Source organism: Uranotaenia lowii, chromosome 1, assembly GCF_029784155.1.
Source record: "Uranotaenia lowii strain MFRU-FL chromosome 1, ASM2978415v1, whole genome shotgun sequence".
Classification (NCBI taxonomy): Eukaryota; Metazoa; Arthropoda; class Insecta; order Diptera; family Culicidae; genus Uranotaenia; species Uranotaenia lowii.
In genome coordinates, this window is record NC_073691.1 from 123,684,968 (window position 1) to 123,698,789 (window position 13,822).

Sequence of the window (13,822 nt, forward strand, 5' to 3'; positions counted from 1 at the left end):
GAATGCTCGTCAAAGATTGAAAAGTTTTATTTTCCTAACAAACTAGGTAACTAAGGATACATTCGTAACTATGCTTCGCACCATAGGAGTCGCTGCTTACTACGTCCTAACAAAAATAGCATACCGCCAAACACTAAACTGCTGATGTGAAAACCGCGGAAAGAGGCAGAAACCTAAATTCATGATTTTCCTTCAAATTAGAAAATTACGGCCCCTACCTACTAACCTAGTCAAATTATTTACTTTTCATAAAAAAAAACTTGTGAAAGTAAAACTCGTTAACTACCGAACACGCAACACAACCCCAACTCACACGCAGCGCTAAACCCTATACCGTATTTGTTTTCTCCCCTCGTTCAGTGTTCCACCGTACCCGGTAAAAACAAACACAAATCGTCGCCAGTGTATTGCTACCTCACTCACTCACACACTCTCTCGCAATACTGACAAAATTTTCGGGGCACTACCGTCCGATGGCAGTGCAACACCAGGTCAAAACCAGTGCAACACTGGCCGAATAAATAAACAGTTTTACAGCATCTAGTGGAGCACCAGTGCAACACTCGGGATAAACAAATACGGTACTATTTGGGTCCAAATTTGAAGTCATCGCTTGTGCACAGACTTACACAGACTTTTTTCAAAATTGTCCTGATTTATATTTCAAACACCTGCACCTGCACCTGCCCGAAGCTCATTTCAAAATTTAACCAAAATGGTAGCAAACTTTAAGTGCATGATAAACAATGGTTCTACTAACTTCAACAAATATAGGCAAAAATAAATGAAAAGATAAACATAAATACTTTAGACGAACGGGTTTCTTCAAACTAGACTCCTTAAACGGATAAAATTTTGGGGAAAACCGTAGTATTCCATTTTTATTTCAGCCGGTCATCTGAAAATCAATACATTGGACGCCTAGTCAAATTAATGGGGAAGTGAAAAGTGAAGGAAGTAAATTGTACCTGGCATTTTAAGTCAGTTCTGAACATTTAATCCGATGACGAAGACGACGAGTTGCGTCGGCTTTTTTTCTTTTTATCACGCTTCTTCTTTCGTGAACGATCGCCGCTTGATGAAGATGACGAACTTGAAGATTTGCTTCGACGGTGTTGTTTCTTTTTATTAGCACCGCTACCACCACCAGTACTACCGGATTTGACTGAAGAGACTACAGCAGCTACCAGTTTGATGGTATCGTGAGCTTGCAATTGCTCTATGGTTTCCTTTTTAAGCTTTTCCAAGTTGGCAATCTCTTTCTGTTCTTGCTCCTCTGCCAGTTTCTGTTTTTCGCGCGCTTTACGCTGTTCTTCAATTTCTTTTTCCATGTGATTTTTTAGCAAAAGTAATGTCTCCGCTCGTTTGAGCATTTTTTCTTTCTGCAACCGAGCTTTCTCCTCTTCCAACGTCTCCTTTTTTCCCAATGATCTGTTGGATGGTTCAGTAGATTTTTGACGCTGTTGCTTAGGACTGGTGGATTTGCTTGATCGCGATCTTGAGCGAGAATCAGTGCTTCGTCTTCGGTTGCGACCGCTTCGACGTCGTGAGCTTGAACGACTACGACTACGTCGATCACGCGAGCGCGAGCTACGAGATCTAGAGCGATTTCTCCGGTGCCTAGCCGGTGACCTACGGCGATCGTAGCTTCGCGAACGTCTGCTACGCTCAAAACGTCCGCCACCTCTTCTACCGCGTGGGGAGAAAAATCCACGACGTTGGATCCACCGACCGAATTGCCGCCTGTTACCTCCCCCGCGGAATGGCACAGGAGAACGTTCGCGATAGCTTCTGCGTCTTTCTCTCGAGCGACTTCGTGAAACGTGTTTCCTATTGTCACCGGATCGACTTCTTGATTCCCGCATCTTGCGATCTTCTCGCTTTCGATCTGTGTTGGTTCTGTCAAGTTTCTTTGACTCGCGCAAATTATTACCTTCTTCGTCTTCTCGTTTTTTCTTGGGATCTAATCCAAACGCTTTAGCTATCGTATCATTTCGGGGATCGCCATCCTCACCGTCTGAAGCATTAGTTGGATGTTCATAGTCTAGGGCATTCATGTCAATAGGTTTGTTGAGATCAGTTCGCTTACCGTGTTCTGAATTAACATCATCATTTTCTCCTCCGGTGGGATGATCTTTCTCTTGGTGCAGTTCAAAGAACGATTTTTTCGCTGATCCTTTGGCCATTTCTTCATGCCTTTTTTTGCGTTCAACTTCACGCCTTTTGATTTCTACTTCGCGGTGTCGGGTTTCGTCCTGAATTTTTTCCAAATCTGTCATTTTTACTGTGCGTTTTTGGGCCAACCGCCAATGAATAGGTGTGAAGCTTCTCGAACGAGATCTCGAACGTGATGGTGTACGATAGCGCTAGAATTGTTAAAGAATGGGTTAAAAAAATTTCGTAATTCGAAAAATCATAACAAACTTACAAAGTTTCCCCGACCCTTGATTGCTCGACCACTTTTTGAAATTGGTACACGTTTTTTAGACCACCCAAAGCCCCGCTGGTCCCGTCCTCCTCGATCCTTATCCCGTTTCCTGTTACGTCCACGGTCTTCTTGCTCGCCTTCGCTATCGCTTTTCCTGTCAGGACGTTTTTTACCATCGCCGCGCATAAGAAAATTGTTGGAAATCTGTTAAAAATAACCACATAATTTAGTATGGTGAGATGAACAAACATAATAAAAAAAATCATACTTCTGGAATTTCACTAGGGTCAATTTTCGTTACGGTCGTCATTGGGTGTGTATCATCATCGGAAAGCTCACCTTCTTCCATATTGGGATCCGGGCTACGAAGGGAAGGCAGAGTTGAAAACCAATTGTTTTTCGTAGGTTTTATTAATGACACTTTACCATCCTTGTGCCATTCGCGTATTTAGAAACCAAATGATTAAAGAAAACAGTGTAACTTACCTTTTATCGCCTTTTGATTTTTTTTCCTTTTTCTTTTTCTTATCCTTTTTTCGTTTTTTAGAACCTTCCCCGTCGGATTCATCGCTAGAGCTGGATTTAGATTTTTTTTTCTTTCTCTCTTTTCTCTCTGTGGATTGTAAAAATATGAGTTACGACCATCGTGTTTTATGTTTTTCCAACTATACGAGTTTTTTTTCTCTCAAAAAACTGTTCATAATTTAAACAGGCAAGAATTGAGAACATTTTTGAAATCAGGTGCAATTATGATTTGAAGAAAATTAAGGTTTTGTTAAAACACGTATTCCAATATCTAAATATGTGTAGAATGTGCGTGCATGCTGGATAATTGCTCTTACCTTTGATCTGTCTTACCAACTCACCGCAGTTGGTAACGACAGCGTCCTGAAGGGGACGATGATTACGATCCACTGGTAGTTGTTCTAGTTGACGCACTAAATCGTGCCCCGATACAACGTGTCCAAAAACAACATGTACGCTGAAAGCGCAAGAGATGCAATGAACACTATGAAAAAAGTGAAAAGAATAGAAGTTTATACTTACTTATCAAGATGAGGTGCAGGTTGCGTTGTACTATAATGGAAAAAGAAAGAACAGAGAACAAAACTATTGATTGCTTTTTCTTGGTAGACAAGTTAGGAGCGATCAGAGCTGTTATGCTAGATGTAAAAAGGGTGCTCATGGTTTCCTCGGGCCGGTTTTTCCCTGTGGATGCAGAAACATCCAAAGGTGGATTGATAGTTAGGTTATTGAGCTCACAAGTCATGACATTTCTGTCTTAAATCTGGTGGCCCCAATACCTACAATAGGATTAACAGCGTTCCATATTCCTTCTTTGTCGTCTTTCGTACAGCTGCTTACTGGGATACGCAATCAAGAGCCGCTAGAAGCCCAAACTCAGAAGGTTACGAGCCGATGTGTACCAATGAAGAGCTCTTTCTGATCGATTTCTCATATTCTACACAACAACACAAATAAGGTACAAAATTTGTACATTTTAATTAAGGTCTTAAAGCTAGACGATTAAACTTTTGGCTGAAACGTTAATCGGTTAGTGTTATAAATCTTCAATGACTCGTCTCACTCGAAATTCTTTGTTCATTTAGGAAAAGCGAATCGAGTCACATCAGTAGTTTTGAACTTACATGAAAAATTGAGAACCATTTGTATTTTTTCCACGATTTGCCATGGAAAGAAGAAATGGTTTATCGTGCTTGGAAATGAAATTTTCATCTACATGTGTGGGGAAAAACAAAATCAATAAGACTGTGTTCGGAATAATGCACATTCAAAGTGACTCACCATCAAAAGTTCCCCCATAAATCGATTCTCCTCCGGTTCCGTTACCATTTGAAAAATCGCCAGATTGTATCATGAAATCTTTAACGACTCGATGGAAAATTATGCCCTGTAGAGAAAAGACAAAGATATACAGAAAATTCAGGGCAACTATAAACATCAACTGCCGTCGATTGAACAAAAAAGAATAACACTTCAAAGGAGACTATTGGATAAGCATTTTTGGTAATAATCTTTCATGAAAACAGGTTAACCTTGCGTCGGATTGCATCATAAGTTAGAATTGTGTTAACACTCAACTGCATGAAATGAATCCGTTGAGAAAGAAAATTGTCAATGGACAAACACAATCGACCTCTAAGGAATGTATGCCAACAAACGTTGTTTTTTCTATAGCTTAAATAGTGTAACATATGGGATACATTTTTAATATTAAAACTGTTTGAAATCTCTACTTCAGCCGTGCCCATGGGGGGACAAGCAAATACAAAAAAAAAAGAAATCTCTACCTTATAATGCAGCGGTTTGCCGGTTTTCTCTCCAATGCCCTTCTCACCGGTACACAGGGCTCGAAAATTTTCACAAGTTTTTGGAGCTACATCCGGCTGTAGTTCAAACACTATCCGTCCGGCAGGTAGACCACCAAGGGACACATCGAAGAAACACCGGATTTTGTTCCCGCCGGCAGCTTCCTTGCCACTTTCCGAATCTACTGTCATTTTTGATATTCCTGTTGAGGAAGATGGTGATAAAAAAAACAATTAAAATGGCGTCTTGACCAAATTAATGCTTGAGAACCTACCACCCCTAAAACCGCAAAAAACGAGCAGATTAGAGCATACAATCTAGTTTTTTATAGACACCAACAAGCGCTGTGAATGGTAGCACCTATTTAGAAACTAGATATGTCTATTTTGCACGAAATTATCCGCTGAATTTCGAATGCTTCCACTGATAACAAAGTAAACACGTCGAGTACCGCAAAATGGAAAAATATTGACGTTTTTGTCACGTCAGATACACTGTTAATCGAGAAATACCAATTGTTTCTAATTATAAAGCAAAGACTGCACAGTGGAAAAATCTTAATATTATTTATTTAATTTTTTTTATTTCCCAAATAGGATAGCACCGTGAAAAAAACATGGATTCCGTTTTCACAGACCATAAATTGTACTGTTTACACAATGAATATTATCGTCCTCGATACCGTGAATGCACATTGGAATTCATAGAATTCATAATTTTCAATTTAAGAGTACACGGAGAACAAAATATAGATTTATCAGTTATTTTACGAGTCTACATGAACATAAATATGGTTGTTTGGTTCTGACCCGAAAAAACGATCAAAACAACAATCAGATGATACTTTGCCACAAAAGGATAAATGGTTGATTTAGCGATTGCATCGATGCTAAGAATCCAACAGGAATTTTCATTCAATCATTCGTATGGCTATTTCTACTGTACATGCTGCTCTCCGTGAACGTGGGAAATCGTTGATTCAAAATATTCATAAAATTAATTTAAACAGATAAAATGCATTGTTTTTCTTTTTAAAATGAAACAATTTTATTTTATTTTTCATTTTAATTATACGATCAATGGCATGAATTTTAATTCCATTGTTTTTTTTTTGTTTCTGCTGGAGGAGCCGCCGTCATGGCCCTGAAACAAAATGCTGTTATTTTTTTTCGGTGGAAATTGAACTGCCGGCGCCCTGGAATAAAATAAAAGCTTTTATGAAAATATGATACTGATAAATAAAGAATACTATGTAACTTACGTGATATGATCTTATTCATCGCTGTTTATTATTCCACCTTCCGGATAGGCCCTCGAGGGTCAAAATGCACCCACACATCTCTATCTGAAAACATTTAAAAAAAAAATGAAAACAAAATCAACTGAAAAAAATAAATTATATTTCCCTTTCCGCTTCGTGTTGGTTGATTTCTTCCGCGAGAAATAACTACTGGCTTTTTTTCCTCTAAGTCGGACAATTTACTTTACAAACTCAAGCTCAGTCAAGCATCAGTGATATTAAAAAAATAACTATCAGATATTATAATGTAGACTAGGAAAATATAGCCAAATCTAATAGCTGTTGAATTATTTTAGCGATATGCGGTTGAGAAATCCTCTACAGCCAAATCAACTTTACATAAACGCTAGTTTGTATGTAGTTATCGATGTTGATTAAACAATATTATGGGTTCAACCAAAAATATGTGATATAGATGAGCCAACCATACGAATTTTGATAACAACCTATAGAGTTTTTTATCCGTGATACCTACACTCAGAAATGAAAAAAAATATAGGGGAGATGAGGGCATAATGAGCACCCGAGGCATAATGAGAACTACGCTTTTCTACGAAAGTGCGTATTTTCTTAAATAAATTTTCATGAGGATTTGTTTCGTACTTCCTATAGTATTAATTTTTCACAAAAAAAGGAATCTCCTTATCATCTTTACAGAGATATTTAAAAAAAACTAGCTTGGTTCTCAAGTTACGAAAATATTATAATTTTTGAGCACCACGAAATAAGCTCTTATGATCTTAAAATAACCTTGATCTATAATGTACGCACTGCAACATGATGTGCACATTGTTTCTCAATTTTTACCATCAAAAAATTTTTGATTTTTCACTTTTATCAATTTTAAAACACGTTTTTACTTAAATTTGTTGACTAGGGGCATATAGAGCACCATATTATCGAGGCATAATGAGCATTTTCTGCCGTAGAATCTAGCAGCGAATTAAAATTGATTTATAGCGCCACACCTTGACTAGTTTTCATCCGACAATTTAGCCTATTGGTAAGGTGTCGGAGAGGTAATCAAAAGACTAAAGTTAGATTTCTGTTCGAGGTGATTTTTTTCCATTCACAATTCATGATCGATTTTTTTATTGTTACATTATACGGCTAGTAGCATCATCCTCCGAACAAAGCACTTAATGTATGAGCGTGCGTGTATTCTACAAACAGACCTAGATTATTTTGTTATTGCTTTGTTTGATGAATCTACGACTCACCTGACTTCATCGAATTGAATTCGCTGCTATATTCCCCGGCAAAAACGCACATCTTGCTCTGATTAATGGTGCTCATACTGCCTCAGGGGGGGTTCTCATTATGCCTCCACAGTGGCTGGTTTTCAGCTTTTGGCAAAATTTTTTAAAATGCATTTTTTAACGTTTTCATCTAGTTTTTCACGTTTCAGCCCGTTAGGGAATAGGCTTTTCAAGTGTCTGAATACGAAACAATAATGTAACCTCCATATTATAGCTATTTTCTATGGTTAAATAACCGTTTTCCTTAAGGTGGCCATTATGCCTCCATCTCCCCTACATTATTATGTTTTAATTACTCGGACATTTCACTGACATTAATATCCAGAAATATTAAAAATAACTATTTCAGTTATTTAAATTTATGCACCCGAATAATTTCTGTATTGTTCCAACGCATATATGTATGCATAGGGAGATGGGGGCATAATGGCCACCTTAAGGAAAACGGTTATTTAACCATAGAAAATATCTATAATATGGAGGTTACATTATTGTTTCGTGTTCAGACACTTGAAAAGCCTATTCCCTAACGGGCTGAAACGTGAAAAACTAGATGAAAACGTTAAAAAATGCATTTTAAAATATTTTGCCAAAAGCTGAAAACCAGCCACTGTGGATGCATAATGAGAACTTCCCCTGAGGCAGTATGAGCACCATTAATCAGAGCAAGATGTGCGTTTTTGCCGGGGAATCTAGCAGCGAATTCAATTCGATGAAGTCAGGTGAGTCGTAGATTCATCAAACAAAGCAATAACAAATTAATCTAGGTCTGTTTGTAGAATACAAACAAACGCACGCTCATACATTAAGTGCTTTGTTCGGAGGATAATGCTACTAGCCGTACAAAGTAACAATAAAAAAATCGACCATGGAATGGAAAAAAAATCACCTCGAACAGAAATCTAACTCTAGTTTTTTGATTAACTCTCCGACACCTTACCAATAGGCTAAATCGTCGGATGAAAACTAGTCAAGGTGTGGCGCTATAAATCAATTTTAATTCGCTGCTAGATTCTACGGCAGAAAATGCTCATTATGCCTCGATAATATGGTGCTCTATATGCCCCTAGTCAACAAATTTAAGTAAAAACGTGTTTTAAAATTTATTAAGGGAGGCTGTACTGGGGTCGAAGCCACCAGATAAAGCTGATAAAAATTCGCAAACATAAATAAAGCAACATCAATAGTGGTTGCATAATTTTGGATGACCCATTTTATTATTTCCCCCCCATAAAAACAATAATTTAAAGCGACTTACGTGCTGTGTTGCTTCGTTGACTTTGCTGGCCTCGATGTTTGAATAGTAGCGACGATCGTTTCATGCTCTCGATTCCGGAATCCTGCTCCCACGATGGTTCCGAAAATTCAACAGCACACCCTGAGGGTGCTTGACGCGCACAGTGGGATCCACCCAACAACACTGCGCTTTCTGCAACCTGTCGGCTTAAATGCCGCACCGTTTCCTTAAGAACGACAACAATCGCGCACTCACTCTCCTTTCCAGCTGCTGTTACTTTTAGGCTTGGCACAACCCCCTGTGGGTGCACTCCGGAGGCCCAAAGCAGCATCCGCAATCCTCCACTGTCTTCGCTAGAGAATCTTCGCTGTCTCCGTTCGCTCGAACAACTCCGACAATGTCGTGTCGGCTCACTCCGACAATCGTGATCGAAGTCCAAATTCTTCTTAAATCGTGGCTGAACCGCAATAATTCCCCGCTGTCGACTGGTCATCAACACCCAAAGGAATGCCGAGCCGAGATGGCCACACTGGCGCACTTCCGAAATGAAACTTTTTCCGCTGACCGTCGAGAAGGCAGTGAAATTTCTCGTTTCTTGATAGCGCTCTCCTACCGCCGATGTGCAAAGAAGAAAGCAAAGAGCTGACACGTGCATCAAATTCGGAAGCGTACCGAGGAACCAGTGGCTTCGACTAATTTTCACAATCGCGCGGCACCTTCGGCCAAAGACACCACAATGAAACAGCTTAATCGTCCCGGCAAAATAAATGAGCCTTCCGTAGAGGTAAGCCACCCGTATAAAAAAAAAGGGTCCTGAAGAGGATGAAATTTTCCAATCAGGAAGTTATCTTATTAGAATCCTAATTTGCTACTCACGTTTGACCCCTTTCCTCTGGCTTTGCTGGTGCTTTGGCAAACTGGCCTCTGATTACCCGCTTTCTGGGTGTGTTTTCCGGCAGTGGGCGTATAATTGCCGGCTTCTTTAACACCGCCAGGAATCACGTGTCCACGAGTTTCCTCCAAGCCGTTTAATTCGGCCCCTTTTCTCCGCACTTTCGAGTGCTAGCAGCACCGGATTCTCGTCGCTCAGTGGTGGAGCGAAATCTGTTTTGCGGGAACAATGGTTGGGTTGATGAAAACGAATATTTTGCACGGGATCTCGCTTACCTTCAGCGTTTTGATGCACGCGAAAATTGCTGCGGCTTCCTCCACCACTTTGCACGACTTTTTCCCCGGAAGTGTTGTGCTTGACAGCCGAAGTGTAGCCAACATTCAAGCGCCATCTTTTCCCGGGTCACGAATATTTGCGGTGCGATTTCTTTATGTATTTGTTTGTTTATTTCACGCCAGGCAGGGGTGTGCTAAACGCATTCCAATCTTGGTTGCCCGCTTTAAATTGTTTATGGGGAAATGGGTAAATTATAAATTGTTTGCGACTTCGCTCCAATATCGTATCCGAAAATAATCAAAAATATTAAATGTAACACAACATTGCTGCTTTGGTAGAAATTTTCATGGATCATGACAGGGATCCATGAAAATTTCTTACCTCTCTATGAATTCGATGGAGTTAAACGACTTCTTTCCGATTCAATCTCGGAAGCAATACACCTTTTAGATAGGTGTCTACAGCTCAATAAACAAACTCAATACAAACGGTACTCAAAACCAACTAATCTTGGCAAATATCCAAATACAAATATAACTCTAAGCCATCAAATCATGGCAGATTGTGTCGGTAGGCACCAGCAGATCTGGCAAATTTTCCATCGAATTCTGCGAAAAATCAACAATATTACTCTTACTTCAGCAGCTTACAAATATCCTAGATCTAATAGCCATTGTAATGAAGAATGACTGAGATCTTACGAGTAGGACTTAACAAAACAAAACTAGGCGGTAGTGGTATACTGGTTGAACGAAGCAACAGAAGTCTAGGGAAAAGAGGGATTTAGTCCTCTAAGTTACGAAGAGCCCAAGATAGAGGTTTTACCGCGCCTCCAGATCGCGTTCCTTTTGAATTGTCTTGGCAACCCCCTTTGACAACTGTGAATGATCCTTAACATACGATTTTAATGCGATTTCGCATTTATAGAAGACAGTTTTACTGTCGGCACTTATTCTAACGATGCTCTATTGTGTATTAATGGCTTTGACCGTAGTAGGTCTTTTGGCTTTTATAGGGGATGTTGGGAGATTGTTTTTTGTTTCAACGACCAATTTCTTGATCAGGAGTTTTAATCGGGAAGTATCAATCGGGTGTTTGTTGGCAGAAGGTATAGTCTTGATCGGGTAAGTCTTAATCGGGTCGTCTTAATCGGGTGGTTTTGATCGGGTGGTCTTGATCGGGTGGACTTGATTGGGTGGTCTTAATCGGGTAGTCTTAATCGGGAGTTCATGATTGGTTGAAGGTTGTCTCTATCGGGTTGTCGTAATCGGGATTGTTTATAGATGTCACTATTCGGTTCCTCTTTCATCCAGGATGCTTGGTCGAATTATGGTCCTCCGGACTAGGAGAAAGTCAAAAGGAATCTTGCAACCTCTTTCAAGCAACACTGGGCGTTGTCCTGTTGATACTGTGCTCGTTAAGCAGTGTTCGTGTTTGTGGGACAAAATCGGATGTTGATGCTGCTGCGAATGATCTCCTTCAGACGGCGCCTTCTTCCGGAGTCGTCGAGCATGGCAGATGGTGGTGGTGGTGACGATAGACGTGTTTTTGCATCGACGATGATTTTGTTGACTACCTTGGGTAGCGGACGTAGATAGACTTGTTGTTGTACTCACGAGGAGTTAGCTGATAGATACTGCTCGCTGCGTTTTCCAGATGCACGATTTTTCCCGATCGGCCTAACGGTATTTCCTGCGCGGTTGCGCTTGGTTTGCAGGCTTTGGCTGTGGTCATAGCTGAAGGTCTTGTATTGATTTGGAGATTGATAGGGTAGGTGGATGATCTCCCAGTTGTGGTAGTACCGACTGGCGTGTTTTGACCTCGAGAGGATCTTGTTGACTACCTTGGGTAGCGGTCATAGCTAGATTGGCTAGGCGTGTGGGTTTCGATAGTTAGCGAGAGAAAGTCGATATGGTAGTAGCGGCCGTCATGATGTCTACTCCTCACAACTTCTTCGCATAACTGTATTCTGTGGTGCTGAATCCTCTTCTTGATGTCCTGACAATCCTTTCAATTGCAGCGACGTGGTGTTTGGAGCTGCTGTACTTGACTTTCCGAACATTCCAATATCCCGAACCTGGATGGGTTCTCTGCGATGGTGTGTAGCGCCTGGCTACGGTGGTTCACCAGTACTACTATCCCCAGCGCTGCTGCGCTGCTTCAAGATGACAGGATTGCATTCTGGACAATGAGTGGCGGCAATCCCACGCAAGGTTGCCAGCCCTCTTCAAATTCTGACGAACTTCCTGGCAGAGTTCTCAGAGTCCGTTCAGCCGACGCTGGTCCCGCGACGAATTAGCATCAGCTGAGCTCCATTCAGTTGTTCGAATAGAAGAGTTCTGTATAATTTACTCCGAGTTGTTGGGGGCGAGGTTTCAAAGATGATGTTGGTCCTTCAGCCTTCTCCATTTCGTGTTTTGTGCTCCGAGTGAGCTTGTGGTCAGCGTTGTTGCTTACATAGCTTGAATATCTAATCAGGTTTGATGTCCTTCGCATGGTAGCGCCCACGCTTTCCTGTGACGACATCTTCTAACACATACAAATTCGCTCCCAGTTTCTCCTTCACGATGGCAGCGATGAACTTCGGATCCAGCTTCTTGTTTATATGGTCCGCCTTCGACGATAGTACAAACGAACGACGCCATACTAGCTCGCCCGGTTGGAACGAGACAGCGCGCTTCCGTAGATCGTAGCGTTCCTTCGTTCTCTCATGGTTCTTCTTGATTCGCTGCTGAATGAACTTGTGAATCCTGTTGATCGTGGACAACCTCATCTCTTGCGCGACCTTTGGATCATCTGACACGTTTAAGTCTTGCTGAGTGTAGAGGTCCGTGTGCAGCAAAAGTTCCCGAGCGAAGTTGGCGAAGTGTGGACTGACCCCGGTGGATTCGTGCTTCGCACTGTTAATAGCGGCGGTAATGGCTGCCAGATTCTTGTCCCATTCGCGGTGATCTTCTTCCAGCAAAGAACGAATACATGTAATGAGAACTCTGTTCACCCGCTCGGCGTTGTTGACCTGCGGTGCGTAGAATGCTGTCTTCATGTGGATGATGTTATGGCGGCTAAGCAGCGCTCGAAAGACTTGTGACTCGAACTGCTTCCCGTTATCTGACAGTACTATCCTCGGCCTGGAGAATTTCAGGAAGACCTTTTCCTCGAGAAACTCGACCATCTTGGTTGAATCGGCTGCCCGCATCGGGTGGGCAATGACGTATTTGGTAATCCAGTCGACGATGACCAGAAGAACTGTGTTGCCCTTCTTGGATCTGGTGAGTGGTCCGACGAAGTCGATGGATATTAACTCCCACGGCAGCTTTGCTGGCTTAAGTTTCCCCATCTGCGGCATCATTTGCTTGTTGGGAGCTTTGCTGGCTTTGCACGTAGCGCAAGCCTTCACGTAACGAGCGACGGAGTCCTGCATCTTCGGCCAATAATAGTGTTGTTGAAGTTTGTGCCATGTTTTGTAGAAACCTAAGTGCGCGGCTGATGGCGAATCGTGAAAACGACGAATCAATTCTGCTCGATCTTCCTCCGGAACGATCTTCTTCCATCGATGACTGATGACTCCCGTCTCGTCTTTGACTTGGCAATTCTTGTAGAGTTCTTCGTTTGCTATTCGGAAGTCCGGATATTTTCCGCCTTGATTCTGCACCTGCTTGAGAAGGTTTTTGTACCACGGATCGTGTACCTGCGTGATTGAGAAGACCAATGAACAAACTATTCTGGACAGTGCGTCTGGAACGATATTGCAGCTGCCTTTCCTATATCGTATCTCAAAATCGAACGCGTTGAGCCTCAACAACCACCTGCTCATCAGGGCCGTTGGATTCTTCAAGGTTTTCAAGTAGCTGAGGGCGGAATGATCACAGTAAACCACAAAACGTACTCCTTCGACGTAGCCACGAAACTTTTCAATCGCTCGTATTACGGCCAGGCATTCCTTCTCCGTTACGGTGTATTTCCTTTCCGATGAAGAAAGTTTTTGTGAAAAGTAGCAGATTGGGTGTTCGTCTCCATCGGTTATCTGCGTCAGCACGGCTCCAATTGCCATATCGCTGGCATCGCAAGAGATAGAGAATGGCTTCGTATAGTCCGGCAT

The 13,822-nt window shown here is 41.5% G+C and overlaps 2 protein-coding genes across 5 annotated transcripts; both read right to left on the reverse strand.

The window, feature by feature from the left end:
* Positions 1-763: 763 nt before the first annotated feature.
* On the reverse strand, positions 764-5,238 carry LOC129739696 (peptidyl-prolyl cis-trans isomerase G). 3 transcript variants are annotated; one of them, XM_055731195.1, is made up of 11 exons: positions 5,034-5,237; positions 4,741-4,961; positions 4,235-4,340; positions 4,078-4,165; positions 3,476-3,505; positions 3,271-3,410; positions 2,915-3,041; positions 2,697-2,790; positions 2,429-2,632; positions 969-2,366; positions 764-898 (listed from the first exon to the last, which is right to left on the reverse strand). In XM_055731195.1, exons 2-10 carry the CDS (start codon positions 4,948-4,950, stop codon positions 996-998), a joined length of 2,370 nt encoding a protein of 789 aa, XP_055587170.1. In that variant the 5' UTR covers positions 4,951-4,961; positions 5,034-5,237; the 3' UTR covers positions 764-898; positions 969-995. The 3 variants fall into 3 exon arrangements, with proteins under 3 accessions (XP_055587170.1, XP_055587171.1, XP_055587169.1); XM_055731196.1 differs by having other exon boundaries at positions 879-2,017; positions 2,090-2,366; positions 5,034-5,238; XM_055731194.1 differs by having other exon boundaries at positions 879-2,366.
* A 637-nt stretch (positions 5,239-5,875) lies between these two features.
* Positions 5,876-9,845, reverse strand: LOC129739513 (uncharacterized). Of its 2 annotated transcripts, XM_055730987.1 has the most exons (4): positions 9,723-9,845; positions 8,577-9,659; positions 6,021-6,104; positions 5,876-5,954 (listed from the first exon to the last, which is right to left on the reverse strand). In XM_055730987.1, exons 2-3 carry the CDS (start codon positions 9,208-9,210, stop codon positions 6,049-6,051), a joined length of 690 nt encoding a protein of 229 aa, XP_055586962.1. In that variant the 5' UTR covers positions 9,211-9,659; positions 9,723-9,845; the 3' UTR covers positions 5,876-5,954; positions 6,021-6,048. The 2 variants fall into 2 exon arrangements, with proteins under 2 accessions (XP_055586962.1, XP_055586963.1); XM_055730988.1 differs by having other exon boundaries at positions 8,577-9,825.
* Between the last annotated feature and the right edge of the window lie 3,977 nt (positions 9,846-13,822).